Source organism: Salminus brasiliensis, chromosome 5 (assembly GCF_030463535.1).
Source record: "Salminus brasiliensis chromosome 5, fSalBra1.hap2, whole genome shotgun sequence".
NCBI lineage: Eukaryota > Metazoa > Chordata > Actinopteri > Characiformes > Bryconidae > Salminus > Salminus brasiliensis.
In genome coordinates, this window is record NC_132882.1 from 30,093,897 (window position 1) to 30,110,213 (window position 16,317).

At 40.6% G+C, this 16,317-nt stretch overlaps 1 protein-coding gene across 5 annotated transcripts in view; it reads left to right on the forward strand.

Moving 5' to 3' along the window:
* srcin1b (SRC kinase signaling inhibitor 1b) overlaps window positions 1-16,317 on the forward strand; it is a 103,036-nt gene that overhangs the window by 44,323 nt on the left and 42,396 nt on the right. For all 5 annotated transcript variants that reach the window (XM_072680115.1, XM_072680117.1, XM_072680116.1 and 2 more), the window contains one exon: window positions 5,988-6,011. In XM_072680115.1, coding sequence (XP_072536216.1) covers window positions 5,988-6,011 — 24 coding nt within the window. The remainder of the gene's footprint in view (window positions 1-5,987; window positions 6,012-16,317) is intronic.

Here is a 16,317-nt window from a genome sequence, read left to right on the forward strand (position 1 = left end):
TATAAACAGATTCTGGTGGGTAGTGAGCTTCCAGCATCCCTTTGGTTCTACAGGCTGCGTTGCCACAGTAACAAAAACTGGCTGGCCAGTCGGTGCTTCCTGATTTGGGTTTTAATGTGATGTCAGAGAACGGATTAATTTTTCTCTTTTAGTGCCTCTTTATTTAGCCTTACGATTCAGATGATTGAACTCAGCAGCTAACTTTCTGGCTCTAATTCATCCCACTAAATCCATATAAACCCGCCATAATAGCACTAAGGCAAAAAAGGAGCATTAGCAAAATGTTGCTCCCCAGTTGGGAAAGTATATTGATTTTTCTCAGCTATCGCTAATTCATTTTAAAGGTACACTAAGTCATTTTTTTCCACATTTCATGTGTAAGTGGCAAATTACAGGCTTACGTACAAATTACATATGTCCAGTTATACTTGTTAAATCTACTTAGTGTGTCTTTAAAGGGTGGTCCCAGGATTAACTTCGATTTACTGCAAACAGGCCGCTATAATAAATGACTCCAGAAACAGAGGGAGTGATTAATTGCATGTTTGACTCTTACTGCACAGTCTGGGTGGTAGCAGTGCGAGATTGTGTCTGTCTCAGGTGGACGTTTAATTGCTCACACCTGCTGGATCAACTCGCATGTCTGTCTTTTCAACCCGACTCTCCCTCATTTTTTCTCGGACAGAGTGGCTTGTGGCTTGGGAAGTTTTTGTGCTCCTCCTTGCAGAGCAGGATCTACAGTCGTGCAATACATTTCCAGCCAGACTAAACAGTGCACCTGATTTCAGAGCAGTTCCTTCAAACTTCAATATTGTATTATAAGATAATATAAGATGATATATAAGGCAATATTATGTGAAATATATAATATATAATGTGATATATAATATGATAACATAATGTGAAAAACAATATAGGATAATATAAGAAGCTTATATATTATATAACAATGTAAGAAGATATATAAATCTAAGATAATATAAAATTATATAAAGTCTAATATAATGTGAAATATAATATAAAATAATATGAGAAGATAAATAATATAAGATGATGTAAAATATAAGGCAATATAATATGATATTTTATATAATATAATGTGATATATAAGATAATATGAGAAGATACATAATGTAATATGAGAATATGTATAATATCAAATCATATATTATGATATATAATATAAGATATATAAGCCAATATAATATGATATGTTATATAATGTATAATGACAGTAAAAAGCTGAATATAGGTTCAACAATTGTAAACCTTAACTGTTAGACAGAGGTCTTTAGTTCAGGTCTGAATACATGTCAAAAATCTGTCAAAAATGTCAAAGAAAATAACCAAACAAAGAAAAACAAAACACATTTATTAAACTGCTCTCAGTAAAGAGTAAAGATCCCTCTCTGCAACTGGCTGAATTCTAGTTGTTCCATCACTCAGATTCACAGCCAGAGATGTATGTAGGACTTCCAGAATGTATCAGTTATTGTATATCATATATGATTGACTGATTCCACTCTCCCTTTTTTATTTACGTTATAGGCTGTGTTTACTAAATGACCACAAGGATAGTGGCTAGCTATGTTTTTTTTTTCAAACAACAGAGGCAAAAAGAAAAAAAGCAGTGTTAGCAAGCTAATCGGCTAAACAACAGGTACTATATAGGTTACTGTACAGTATTACATTGTAACGCAGGTACACAAACAATCCACAGGAATGATAGCCTGGCGGCCTGTTTTAGTAGCTAGTCATAAAAAAATGTAATCTCTTACCTGCTCAGCAAGAAAAAAGCAGATTCAGCATCACTTTAAAATCCAGGTGGCAGAGCTCTCGCCCATTTACAAAAGCCAAGCCAGTGTATATCCTGGCTTTAACAAGGGCTCTGTAGCAAGTTCTGAGTTTGCCCACGAACAATGCAAATGCTGCTAAATAGAAGCCAAGAAGCTAAAACAGCCTATGTTAAAATAATCATGGCTGTGATGTCACAACCATGACCATACATTGTATATCCTAAGGTATCCATGCACCTTTTCTAGTTAGTGAATTCAGCTACTTTAAGGCATGCCTGTTGCTGACTCAGGCAGTCAGTTTCACACACACGGTATGTATAAGCTCCATGGAAAAACACTGCAGGAAGAGTGGAGGACAGAAGAAAAAGAAGCCATAACTCAGATCCAGCAGTTTACAAAACTGCTGTTCATTTCTCACCTAGAGAAAACTGCTTAGACCTGGAGGTTCTTATATGGGCATGATGCCAGATATGGAACGAACCTGTCCTCCTGCTATAATTCCCAGCCTCCTGTCTACTCTGGGTGTTTGAAAATAGGCTTCTCTTGAATTACAGACATATCCAACATCAGTGAGCCTCATTCACCAACATCCTGAACTTCCTTCGAATGTTCTTATATTTAGAAAGTTTCTAAACTGCAGATTTGCTCACAGCTCTACAGCTTGATGATGGATATGATGACGGATCCCACTGTTCTCGTAAACTGAACAAATCCCAAATAAGAAAAGACTGGCAACTGTCAGAATCTTCATGAAAACTGCGTAAGAAATGTCTTTTTCAGAACGTTTGGTGAAAAAGGACCTCCATCTTATTTCTCGGGTGTTTTTGATTCAGTTTATTTAATTAAACAAGGGTTTATGGAATGGATGGATCGGGGATTGCCATGCTTTCCCCATACCATGGTAACCTAAGCAATGGCCACCCCATTTATACACTGCTGTTGCTCCTTCAGCTTAACTCTGTGGATGTGGACTTGCATTTATGGAAAGTGTCTGGTGTTAGTATGTTGCAGACCTGAGCAGTACAACAGTTTAGGTGGTTTGGTCTTTTTACTTATCAATCATTTATAAATATTTCTGATCAGAGGAGGATGGGTTGAGTCCCCCTTGGGAGTCTTGGTTCCTCTCAAGGTTTCTTCCTCAAGCTCTGCGGGAATTTTTCCTTGCCACTGTCGCCATTGGCTTGCTCACTGGGGATCTGTTGATTTCATGTCTTTTACTAATTACTGATTGTGTAAAGCTGCTTTGTGACAACAACAACTTTAAAAAGCACTATACAAATATATTTGACTTGATTTGATTTAGTGCTGTGCTATATGAATACAGATCCATTGAGGTGTTGAGGGGAATTGTCCAAACACCCAGATATCTGAAATAGCAGGTATCTAGATGACTTGCTGTTTCGGTGAATGCATGAATAAATGACTGATGGGATGAAGTTAGTTAGTTAAATGCAGAGGTGGGAAGTAACAAAGTCTAAGTACTTCATTACTTTAATTTAAGTATCTATATCAGAATATGTCTGTATTTGTTGCATTTTTAAAACAGATGAGTTACTCAAATGTTAATCAAATGTTTAACGTAGCTTTTTTCTAGCTAGCTAACTTTTCCCCATCCCCAAACTTTCTGTTACACCATAAACAATGCTGCAGCTGCTGAAATGTACACATTGTAACTGCAGCACTATTTAAGGTGGAACGGAGAGTTAGCATTAGGACCAGTTATAGCTTCTGTTTTAGCTGCAAACTGGTAACATCTCCACACTGATCAGTTCAAATACAGCTCTGGTTTGTTTTCCTCATTGAAATAATGTCACAGATGAACTGAGTCTCGGGTAGTTTTGCAAAAAAGAAAAGAGAAGCTTGTCTGCAGCAGCTGAGGATCATGTCTGTTGATTGCACCTATAGGAAGCCTGATGGTGCTCTGCTACAGCAAACCTAAGGATGGGAGGTGGACTGGAACCCTAAAAAGCCCATACCCGATCCTGAGTCACTGGATTGGATTGGGACGTCCATACAAACGATATGTTCATTGTTTTTAGCATTTAGATAAAGCTCTTCTAGAGCTCTTACAGGTAAATCATGTTACACAGGTAGAAGCATGTAGAGTTAGGATGATGAGCTTTCCCTCCCAGGAATACAAACCTTAGTATACCATGGAAAAGGTGGTGGTATTACTCACTATGCTACACTAGTGTCATTCACCACTGCCCTCAAGTCTGCAGACAGCTGGACCTGCTGTGATGCTTCTTTCTCTGCAACAACAAGAAGTGGCTTAATTTTTTAGTTTTCTAGTTTAAACATGGCTGGTATTAATTTGATATCATTTTTAGAGTTTCTTTCTTTCGTTCAGCCATGTAATTCTCTTCACTGGCTTCCTGTAGCTGCTGCCTGTATAAGATTCAGAACCCTTATGCTGGCCTACAAAGCCAAGAATGGAACAGCCCCTCCGTACTTAATGGCAATGGTCAAAAGTTGATCTGCACCAAGAGCCCTTCGAGCGCCAAGTACGGCTCGGCTCGACACGCCATCCTTTAAGAACCACGGAAAACAAGCACCCAGGCTTTTTTCTTTCCTGGCACCAAAGTGGTGGAACGAACTTCCCCTGGGCGTCCGAACAGCAGAGTTGCTCACTGTCTTTAGACACAAACTAAAGACCCACCTCTTGCGAGAATACTTGGTCAAAGTGTAGTGTATGTTGACTTCAATTATTTAGTAGTATCTACGCCTAGAGGTATCTTTTGGATTCTAGTCTAGTAAACAGTGAAGCACTTTTGTAAGTCACTCAGGAGAAATGCTGTAAATGTAAATGTAAATTTAATCGTGATGCCAGAGCTGTAGTAAAATAAGTCAATTTGTTCAAATTAAGCCCCAAGTGAAAAGACCCAGAACCAGAACCAGACTATTAATCAGTGTTAATCACATGTTCAGGTTATCAGAGCTGAGAACCATACATTACCCCATTTAGCATTTTGCAGGTGATGCTGCTGTCCTAGCATACACCATTATTAACAGCGTCATGGTTGTGTTTATCTATGATTTAATATCTATGTTAGTAGTACCTACACACCTACATACATATATCTAGATATCTATAACTAGAAAAACTTTTACTTGAGGTAAAAAGACAAACCTACTTCAACTTTTACTGAAGTATTTTTGGAGTATTACTCAAGTACTGGTATTTGTACTGTAGTGCTGTAGACCTGTACCTCTGCCATCTCTGCATAATGATGAATGCACACATAAATTATTGCAAACAGGGGAATAAAATGATGGACAGAGATCTGACCTGCAAATGTCCTACAGGTTTGCTATTATCACTCAATGCAAGCAGACACACATATTACATATTCTGCTGGACAGCCACCAGGGAGCAGATGCCCACGCAGGAAACTCTCAGCCCGCGGCCCTTAACCCTCGGCTACTGGAGTCCTGCCAGAACTCGCCCTGAGATTGTGGAGCGTGTGTGGTGTGTACGAGAGTGTGTTTGGGAATGGAACGTGAATGCGTTGCTTTACTGTTGTTTTTCGGGTTCACATTTGAAAACCACAGCTGAGATTTGTTTGGTTTGTGTGTGTGTGTGTGTGTGTGTGTGTGTAAATCTTGGAAAGCAGACCATTCATGGTTTTTCTGTTAGATTGGCCAAAGTTAAGTTAAGGATGTTTTTCTCTTTTTTATAAAGTTGCTTGAGCTTTTCTGTTATTCCCTTTGTCTGTATATGCGTGTGTGTGTGCGAGAGAGTGTGTGTGTGTTGACTCATGTTATGTTTGGCTGGACGGTAGTTACAGTATTTGCCTCGCTGCAATTAGCGCTCATGCGAAGGTCCAGCAGACAACCGTCCCCACCATCTGTCTGTCTGTAAGTGTGAGTGTGTGACTCAGTAAAGACTGTGCTTGTGAGTTTTCACTGTTGCGTGTGGGTGTGTGTGTTTGTTCTCACCTGTATGATGTGTAATCATAGGAAGCTTAATAAGCTTTGTGCTCTCTCTCTCTCTCTCTCTCTCTCTCTCTCCCTCTCCCTCTCCCTCTCTGTCCCCCTATCCCATTTCATCTTTTGTCTCTTCGGCTTTCTCCACTCATTCTTTCTCTCCATTAGTGTCTTGGTTGTCTGGGTGAGGACACTTATTTGCTTAAATGGATGGGAAAGGTTTAACTCATTACTCTTTATTTTCTCTCTCTCTCCCCCCCCTAGCAACCACATTACTGGAGTTTTAAGGTCAGTACTGCAACTGTCTGAAGTGCTGTGTGTGTGTGTGTGTGTGTGTCTGTCTTTCTATGTGTGAACATGCCAGAGCTATAGACGGGTATTCTGAAGCAATATTCCAATAACAATTATGTTTTTGATTATTATTTAATGAAGTTAATGTGTAAATCTGAGTGTCAAAATGGAATGAATTAGATTAGATTATTTCACAAATACATTATATTGCCAAAAGTATTCACTCACCCATCTAAATCATGGATTTCAGGTGTTCCAATCAAACCAAGCACCTAGGCATGCAGACTGCTTTTACAAACATTTGTGAAAGAATGGGTTGCTCTCAGGAGTTCAGTGAATTCCAGCGTGGTACCGTGATAGCATGAGTTTCCTGACCACAGAGCTACTCTTGGGTGGACATGTTTGGGAGGTGGGCCACCACTGTTTGGGGTTGTTCCTTAAAAACAGACATCTCTCAAAAAGTATGACTATGGGACAGGATGTATGAGATGACTTTACTTATTGCATTCTAGAAAAAGTAATCTGGGAATGATGGTACAGATCAGATATAGGTGATGATTGATATATTACCTGATGGTGTTTGCCAAACTAGCATATTGGCACGTTGTTCACTAAGGAGAAAATATAATCGGTAGGAGTGGATGATTTCTCACTGTTAGTTACTTTGTTACTTTACATGTGTAGGTGTTGTTAGGTGTTTAGGTGAAGAGACTCCTCCTACTCATCCAACACCAAAGCTACTAATTTATCCCTGCTATTTCTGATACTTTGCACCTCACGTGACTGGAAGTATGTTACAAAAAACTTCTAAAACCTACTGAATTACCTCAGTATTGTAACAAATGGTTACTGCCCTGTTAATGCCACATCCCATGTTCTGTCTGATTTTTGTGATGTTATTGAATAAATCATACATCTCAGAGACATCAAAACTAACTAATGAACTCAGAAATGAAAACCAGAAGGGGATGCAAAGCCTGTAGTCTGTAGCCTGTAGCAATAAGCAGTGTAGTCACCGAAGGCAAATTGAATCATGCACATCATGCTACAACTTGCTTGAAAATTCACACTTTCCATGACAGATCTACTGAGGCAGATAAATCTGCCCAATATCATTTATTTTGTTCCAATTGTCAGTACATGGCATGCATTATTAACATCACAAAAGTTGGATCATTTACTTCCCAAGAAATCTGGTGAGAATTCCTGTATTTTTATTGCAATAAGTCTACTCAGCACTCATTATTTACTTCTACACTACTTTTCAAACTCCACGCAATACTCTACCAACTGTAAAATACAAGGAAATACCAAACTGTCCTTTTAAGCAATTTAATTTCACTGCTCTGAGCACTGAGAGAGAACACTCTCTGACAGTTCTGATGATTTGCATGATAAACAGCTATGTGAAAAAAAAATATATATATAGCAGTGTAATAAAACAGAACCTTGTAAGACAAAAAGTTCAGAAAAGCCAAACCTTCAACTCAATTCTTTCTGGATAAAATGTAGAGCTTACAGACCAGAAAGTCTGACCTGTTAGGGTGAGGTTGGGACTTTCTGTTTAGCCTCTACAGTGCCTTTATCCATCAGTCAATTCTCCACAAATTACTATTTTACAATTGAATTTCTAGCGCTTCCTTTGCTCGTGCTGTTCTGCTCATATACACAGGTAGCACACACACACAAGTACAGCATCATATATAAAGAGGGAGTTACTGTTTTAAATGCATTCAATGTAATTAAGAATCAGTGGCGGATTTGAGTATGGACGACGTGGACAGACGCCCGGGGCACTGTTATGCCGGGGGGGCATGATGTGTGGGGAGCACTGCAAGCTGTAGTTTTTTCCTTCATTCCTGTTTAGGCAAAGAGTGATAGGCAAGATACAGGCTAAACAATACCAGGTTGGGAAAAAACAAAAAAACTGTCCCCCACTGGGAAAATTCCCATACTTCTCAATGGCCAGTCAGTGCCTGGGCTGCCTGAGAAGGTCAGATATTAAAAAGTGGATTGGGGTTCATCCAGGGCATAGTGCGCACTAGAAGCACCAATGTTGATGAGTAAAGCAAGTAATCCCTGTTGAAGGGGGCGTTCCAAAGTCACACCTGATACCTGATAGATGTGTTTTGGACATTTTCTAGGCATCTTTATTTATTAATGATTTATCATTAATTGAGGTTTCCTCAAAATGTGGTTTAGAAACATAAAATGTGAAGAAAATGAATAAATAAAAAGACATCTTTTCCAAAATCGACATGTTCCTGCACTGACTGTTTCAGACTGTCATCTCGGTGGTTTGTAGTTTTACCATGCAGGAAGAAGCGCTCTAGTTGTTTTTAATAAATATGCATCAGTGAAATTCTCTTGCAGCCGGCTTTGTTTTGGTTACAGTAGCTGGTTAGTTTGCTCAGTAATTAGCAATGTGAGATGCACTTTTGTGGGCTGTGAAAACGCTCCATTAAGAGCATGAATCACTGTTCATTTTCACTCCTTTCCACTGAGAGACAGGGATTTGAGATATGTGCAAATGATGGCTACGAGCAATACGTCACACGTCACAGTGTGTTGATACAGAGTCTGCAGGGATCAGCTTGTGTCAGCAGACTTACAGGGGGGCAGTCTGAAGTTGTAACCCATGGAATAGAACATGACAGGGAAGAGATCTACAATCTTTGGAGGTAAGTTTGTTTATGAGTAACATATTTATTAGCTGTACAATAGCTGCTTGTTAATAAGCTTTAATTGCTATTTTGTCTGTTTAGCTTGATCCAGTAATTTTCACATTTGATCTGGCGTTCGCTTTGTTTTGCTCTGCCGATTTTATTAATTGACTTAACACAGCTCGAATAAATGCAAATGTAAATGCACATCTTAATTAGTCTACAGTTGGTATAGTATTCATTAAAATTTTCAGATTAAGAATGGCATTCAGTTTCAGCTGAGGTTCACACGTTTCCATGGATGAAATGACCTTAATATTTGTAGGAAGTTTGGTAGCTCAGCAAGTAGGTTAACGCAGACAAGCCGACAGGAACACATGTCCGGAAAGCGCTCCTAACACAGTGGATGAGGGCATTCGTGTGATTTTAGTATACAAAGGCAGTTAACACAACTAGACTCTTTGGCTTCCCGGAATGTCTTGTATAAACAAGAGCCGACAAAGTTATTACAAGGACCGTACAAGGACTGTTTTTTTTTTGTTTGTTTTTTTGGCTGTGTCAGTCGAGCTGAATGGTTGTATTATGTATTTTGCCATTGAATGAGTTCTGTTGGTGTGAGGTGGGTGGTTTTATCTGAATTAGTTGTAACACATTATTCCAGCAGTTGATTTAAAACCCAATGGGCCTAGAAATCTCCCAGTAAACAGAAGAGCTCAAATGGGAAATAAGGTGAATTAGGTAGGTGAACACTACAATACTGAAATTAACATTGTTTTGTATGTCTCCCAGAGCAACGGGGCGATGAGGAGATTGAGTTGAAGTAGTGGAGCGGTGAGGAGACTAAGGTGGAATAGTGGGGCGGTTAGAAGATGGAGGTGGAGTAGTGGGGTGTTAAGGAGATGGGTTGAAGTAGTGGGGTGTTAAGGCGATGGGTTGAAGTGGTGGGGTGTTGAGAGAATGAGTTGTAGTGGTGGGTGTTGAGATGGAAGTGGAGTGGTGGGGTGTTGAGGAGATGGAGGTGGAGTGGTGGGGTGTTAAGGAGATGGGTTGGTGTAGTGGGGTGTTAAGGAGATGAGTTGTAGTGGTGGGTATTGAGGAGATGGAAGTGGAGTGGTGGATTGTTGAGGAGATGGAGGTGGAGTAGTGGGGTGTTAAGGAGATGGGTTGTAGTGGTGGGGCAGTGAGGAAATTGAGGTGGAGTAATGGGGCAGTGAGGAGATGGAGGTAGAGTGGAGGTGTGCTGAGCAGATGGGTTGAAGTAGTGGGACAGTGAGGAAATTGGGTTGCGAGCAATGCAGAGGAGATGGAGAGGGAGTAACAGTGCAATGAGGAGGTGGAGTAATGAGTTGTTAAGAAGATGAGGGTGGAGTAATGGAGCTTTGAGGAGATGAAGGTTGTGTAATGGAGTATTCATGACGTGGAGAAATGGGGTAGGATAATGGAGTGCTAAGGAGGGTCTCATACTGACTGACATGAGATCAATCTGAACACAGACAAGACCCCAGACACCTATTTAGCCAGCTTTTAAACCAGCGCAAGTACATTGTAGGTGTTTCTAATGAAGTGTTTGCTGATGCTGAGTCTATACTTTATTATCAGATGCCTTAAAGGCACAGCAGCATAAAACAAGTATGAATCTCCCACATCTATTATAAGCTAAAACTGTAGTGCATGAACTGATCTGAACTGACCTGAACTGACGTCCGTCTCCCCACCTCTAGATACGGCCTGTTTTCTTCTGTTTCTTTGCTTTACTTAGAATAAAAAATAACGGCGGGAACACGGACGAGGTGAGTCGACAAGAATAGGAAAACTCATTCCACCCCAGCAAGCCTACATGCACACATTCGTGCATACACACTCCACAGCCCACTACAGGATATGTGTATTAGAAAATTACTCCCGCTTTTGTTGCATCATCACATTCTGATGGACTGAAAGCAGCAGAACAATTAATTTGCCCGATGAATATACCACATGAATAATTCCACAGTCGAGAGAGAGAGAGAGAGAGAGAGAGAGAGAGAGAGAGATAGAGAGATAGAGAGAGAGAGAGAGAGAGAGATGGGATCTGTTTCTAATTGCTGAATATGCGATGTGAGCCTAATGATGAAACGCATCACAGAACCAGACTCACACACACAAACACACACTCTGTACAGCACCCCGATGTTCATTTACTGATGCATGGTTCAATTGTCTTCTCTTTTGAAGTAGTTGCTAGGTTACTTTGTGGCTTAGAACTTCGAAAAGTCTGTAATTTGAGGCTCCTGCCTGCTCTTGGTTGCTTCAGGAGTTCTCTATATGTACTCTAGATAAATTCACAAGCGTCCTTCACAAATTCTTCATCAGACGTAAATATAAACATATGTATACGTTAAATCCTGAGGGCTGTGTTCAGGCCAAAGCTGTGCGAGGAGGTTCTAGATATGTGCTAGATACGTAATACTCACTGCTGGAATACTATGGCATTTAGTGGTAATTGCATTGTGGTAGTATGCTTCCTACTCAGCCATTATACTCATGTGAAGCTTACATGGGTGGAACGTGGACTAGGTGAGTTCCAAGTCGATATGGGCTCTGAGTGGGTCTGTCTGGGTGTTGTTACTGGGCCCCATTACCAACAAGGCCCTACGTGCGGTGTACAACCAAAACGGGACCCATGTTTTAGCCCTCCTAGTCCAATCACTGACCTTGGTGGGCCAGATCCATATGTGAGGCCAACGTAAAGAATCCATAGGCAAAACATGCTGGTTCCCATTTGAGCTAACCATACAGGCCCCTCCTGTGTATGTTGTTATCTGGGTAGTGGAGCTGTCATGTTTTTCCTAAATTTGAATGCACCATTAATAAAGAGTTCCTGAATGACTCTGATGCTAAATGTCGCAGGAAAGAAGTCTGAATAGCTTTAATGATCTTTTCCAAGGGTTTCAGATATGTTTAGTCTCACAGGAGTGCGTACACACACTCAGCTGATTAACCCAAAGCACATCTTGACTTAAATTTGAATCCTGACAAACATCCTGACTGCAGAAGAATTTCAGAATATTAATATAGAAGGGCTTTGAATGAGGCTCAGCTAGGTAGATGATAAAAAAATGGGTCTAGGGATGGTCTAGCAGTGAGAATTTTGCTGCTCTGCCGGATTTGACTGTGGTTGAAAGTTACTGTTACGTGTTCTAACACACTGATGATGTTTGTTTACCAAATATTTTCTTTTTCTGTTGCTTATTTGTTGCTGTATTTGACCAAACCATTCTTTTAGAATGTGCTGCTCTGGTTCTGGTTATTGTTTTTTCTATTTTGCACTCAAACAGATGCTGTGTTGATTATGATTGGCAGTTGATGAGGTTGCAGTGGTATGAGTATATCCTAAATAATATGTCAAGGCTGATGAGTGACCATTTTGGGCATTTACGGTCCCGATTTTAGAGTTTGCACCCAGGCCTGATTCTGTGCTCGTTTGAGGGAGGGGCTCATTATCACTGGTTCGCTTTCACAAAGAAGAATTCCATACGAACCGTGGATCGATTGCGCAATTTCAAACCTCAATTTTCATTATTTTCCCTGAACATTCAGGCAGTAAGTAACATCGCTTTCTGGAGTGCAGGAACTCCTGCAAGCAGGGATCTGAGGTTTTTAGTCATGCAAATGATAAATTGAAGCAGTCACATGACAAAATAAACCAATCACACAAAGCCACATGTGGCGCTGAACATGGATAGCTTCCACACCTGCAGAAGAACGCACCTTTTGAAGCAAACTCTAGACCACTCTGGACCACTCCCAGGCTCCAAAACAGCTTTCAAACTTGTGCAAACATACCAAACTCACGGAGCAAGCTCTAGTGTGAAAACACCCTTAGAGTTAACTGCATTTAGATCTATGGGAAGCACATCAGTAAATAGGGCTTAAAGGCAAAAGCACACCTGTGATATATAAGGAAAAACTGTAAAGCAGCTGTTCCTCAGATGTCTGAGAATGTCAATGCAATGTCAGCAGTACCGACCATTGCCTCCCACTACATGTAGTTGTGTATAGAGAGTATTGCTGAGAATGTCAATGCAATGTCAGCAATACTGTCTATACACAACTGCATGTAGTGGGAGGCTGTAGTCATTCTGCAGTTCATAAAAACCCTCAATTACACATACAAACGACCATCTAAGAGTTCCCCACAAGCGGGTGAGGCGTACACCAAGAAAATAAGCTCTTCCAGGATCACCATGCCCCCATCCACCGAGAACAAAAGGTCACCAAACAGTTTCATGTAAATACTGTGCTATAATGGCAAAAAGATTGACTTGTGCAATAAGATAGTATATAAAAAAGTATGTGATACATATAATATTCATCAAGTGAAGCCAGAAATGTAGTACACATTCTGAGGCATTCCCCAAACTTCCTGTTACTGTGAGTAGCTCAGTAAGTAGAAGATGAATTGATCTGAAAAACTGAAAGTAAATCAATTGATGCCCGCAAAGCAGGACAATGCTGTAAGGCAGCAAAGCACTGTTGAGTTGCTGTTTCCTCAACATGTGATGCAATGGAATGAAAATGAACAGGAATGGTGAAGGTCAAGTTGAGGTCTGGAAGGCCAAGACAAAATCCCTGGTTATGTGCAGAAGAACTTCAGGAGGAGTCAGCAGATTCTGGGGCGAATGTGCACTATTCTACTGTGCAGTGACACCTGAGCAAATATGACCTTCATGGAAGAGTCATTAGAAGAAAACCTTTCATGTGTCCTAACCACAAAGTCAGCTTCAGATGTATTCAAAGGAACATCCTGATACACTTTGGAAACCCAGTGGTTGGAAGAAGTTAAAATAGGACCATAATGAGAATAGGTATAGTGCAGAACCCCAGCTATTCATAGTAACACTACTTAAACGCTACTTTTTGTTCCCTAACGCAGTTGTCCTTATTTTGGCCCTCAGGGACCACCAGGCAAGCCACTTTCTTTGTTTTCTCTCTGTCTGGACGCCTGGAGATCCTGGAAGAAGAACAAATTGATGAACATTGGCCTTTTTAAGGGATAGTTCTTTAGAGAACCCTTTTTTTGAAAATAAGAGTAAGTGTAAAAACCTTTTACAAAAAGAAATTGTCCTGGAAAAAAATTCTAAAATTGGTATAGAACCTATATCTCATGTAAAGGTTGTTCACCCTCATTGATCTTTGCCAATTGTGGCTTCCAAGGGAATCTAAACAGAGGTTCTTCTAGAGAATTGCTCATAGAACCCTTGTAGATCCTCTTTTTTACAGGTAAGATATAACCTCACCAGTTATCTGTCATGTATTGTGGTTTTAATGAACAGTGGTGAAAGTTTGTTGTCCTTAATACCATTAAATTAAGTCCATTAGGCTGTACTGCCATTAAGGAGTCCTGGTGTTTTGGCTGTAAGATTTGAGCCTAAAGAGTCCTGAGTACAGTAAATAGTGGATTCACACCTGTGATGTGACAAAGCATTAAAGCTCATGTACTCAGCTGCTACTATTGGACAGCTTTGTTATCATACTTTCACACTTACCATACTGAGGTCAAAAGGTCAGTGTGTACAGCGGGTTATGGGCTTCAGTGTTTTGGGAGCCCTTCTCAAGACATTTTATAACATCAAGGCAGTTATATTAATTGCATGCGTCCTATTATTTGTGTCCTGTGCTCCTTCATATATCTAAATAACTGACTGGCCTGCTGTCACCATGGTTCTTTATCATATCACTCTAACTGACCAGTTATTCTACTGCTGTTTTCTAGTTTGATCTGCTGTCGCCTAGCGGAGAAAGCTCTTTCTGTTGATCTGAGGGAGTTTGTCCTTGCTACTGTCACCATTGACTTGCTAAAAGCGACTTTATGTAGCATTTGTACCTTAAAATAACAGCTTCAGAATCCTTTTGATGCTCCACTGATCCACTTTCCGCTTGTAATAGGGATAATAGCGCCTCTATCATTGCCACTCCAAGCTCAGCGTGCCGGTTTCTGCGCTAACTCGAGTCATATCTGTGTAAAATCAGGCTACATTCTTCTTATGCTTTAAATGACTGTTCTCCATCTCTCAGCTTGTCCAGAAATGTACATAAAAAGTGTGCCCTTTAGGGGTGGCTCAAAGCATTAATTACACTTCCCAACTGTAAGGGGAGCCCAGATGCCAAAAATACCAATACTTTCATAATGCTGCAGTGGTAACATCCAACTAATTCCATACGAACCGTGGATCGATTGCGCAATTTCAAACGTCGCGTTCTGAGCTCGTACCTTTATCGTTTTTCATTATTTTCCCTCGACAAGAACATTCAGGCAGTGAAGAGCACCGCTTTCTGGAGTCATGGCATTTCACCATGCAGGAACTCTTGCAGGCAGGGATCTGCTCTCGTAGGAGATCCCTGGTTTTTAGTCATACAAGTGGACCTGGGTCAAGAAAAAGAGCTCCAGTCTGAAAATGCCCTTATCTGCATTTAGATCTATGGGAAGCACATCAGTAAATAGGGCTTGAAGTCAAAAGCCTCTGCATCTTCAGTGCAGTGTGATGTCCTTCTATTACTGTGATATATATAAGGACAAAACTCATTTGTAATGTGTTGTATTTTTTCACCACCACGTTGTGAGAAACCCTGTGGATGTGGTTGCTTTTAATTTCCCCTGTCAATTTACAAAGGTGAATTTGCCATTATGAATGTTTCAATGACGACCATTCCGATTCTTTTGCATTATCAATAATAGGGCTCTTGATCACAATTTCTTGCTGTCCCATTCTGTCTCTGTCTCTTTCTGTCTGTCTGTCTGTCTCTTTTCTCTCCCCGCTGGCTGATGTAATGTAATCCCTGCAGCAGTAGAAGATTCTGGTCTCTTTGATGAGCTGAGAATTTCTCCTCCACTGTCCCTCACATTCTCACACAAAACCACACCCATTCTATTGGACTGCCTGACACGCAATCTGGAGACCAACGTGTGCAGACGCAGTCGCTCAGTCTGTGTTTGCTAGTCCCAGCTCTGTGGGCTGGTTTCAGACAGTAATTGAACTCTTTTGTCTTTTTTTTTCACCATTCTGTATAACACGAAAGAGAGAGAAACAGAGAGAGAGAGAGAGAGAGAGCAAGGGAGAGAACAAGAGAGAGACCCGCTTTTTGCACAAGCCATTAGCCAATCTGTCTGCTGCTCTGCACATAAGCCTCACGGCTTCTGGGGTGACATCACTGTCCTGTTGCTCATTTTCACTGCTGTTTTCACTGAGCAGGCTCTTTTTTATTTTGGCGCCCTCTGCTCTCGTGAGATTCAGTTCAGTCATGGCGCCACGCTTTAGTGCGATTATCCTGCGCCGATGAGATCGGACAAGGTCGTGTTTATTTGGATGGGACATTTCATACACAAAGATCATTCAGAGGTCACTCAGAGTGCTGTAGATTAAGAGAAAAATACAGAAATGTAAAAACAAAACCCAGCCTGGAGTTTTGATGGTCACAGTAATGCAGTACTTGTGGCCTGTAAATCATTATGTGAAAAAGATACGGCCGGTCCGGACTGGGTTTGTTCCTCAGGACATCTTCATATGATGAATTTCATATCTGAATAACGGTAAATGTGAAGACTTTCTAGCCTAGCCACTAAGGTAAATTTCTAAATCCAGCAAGGTAAAAAAAAAAGT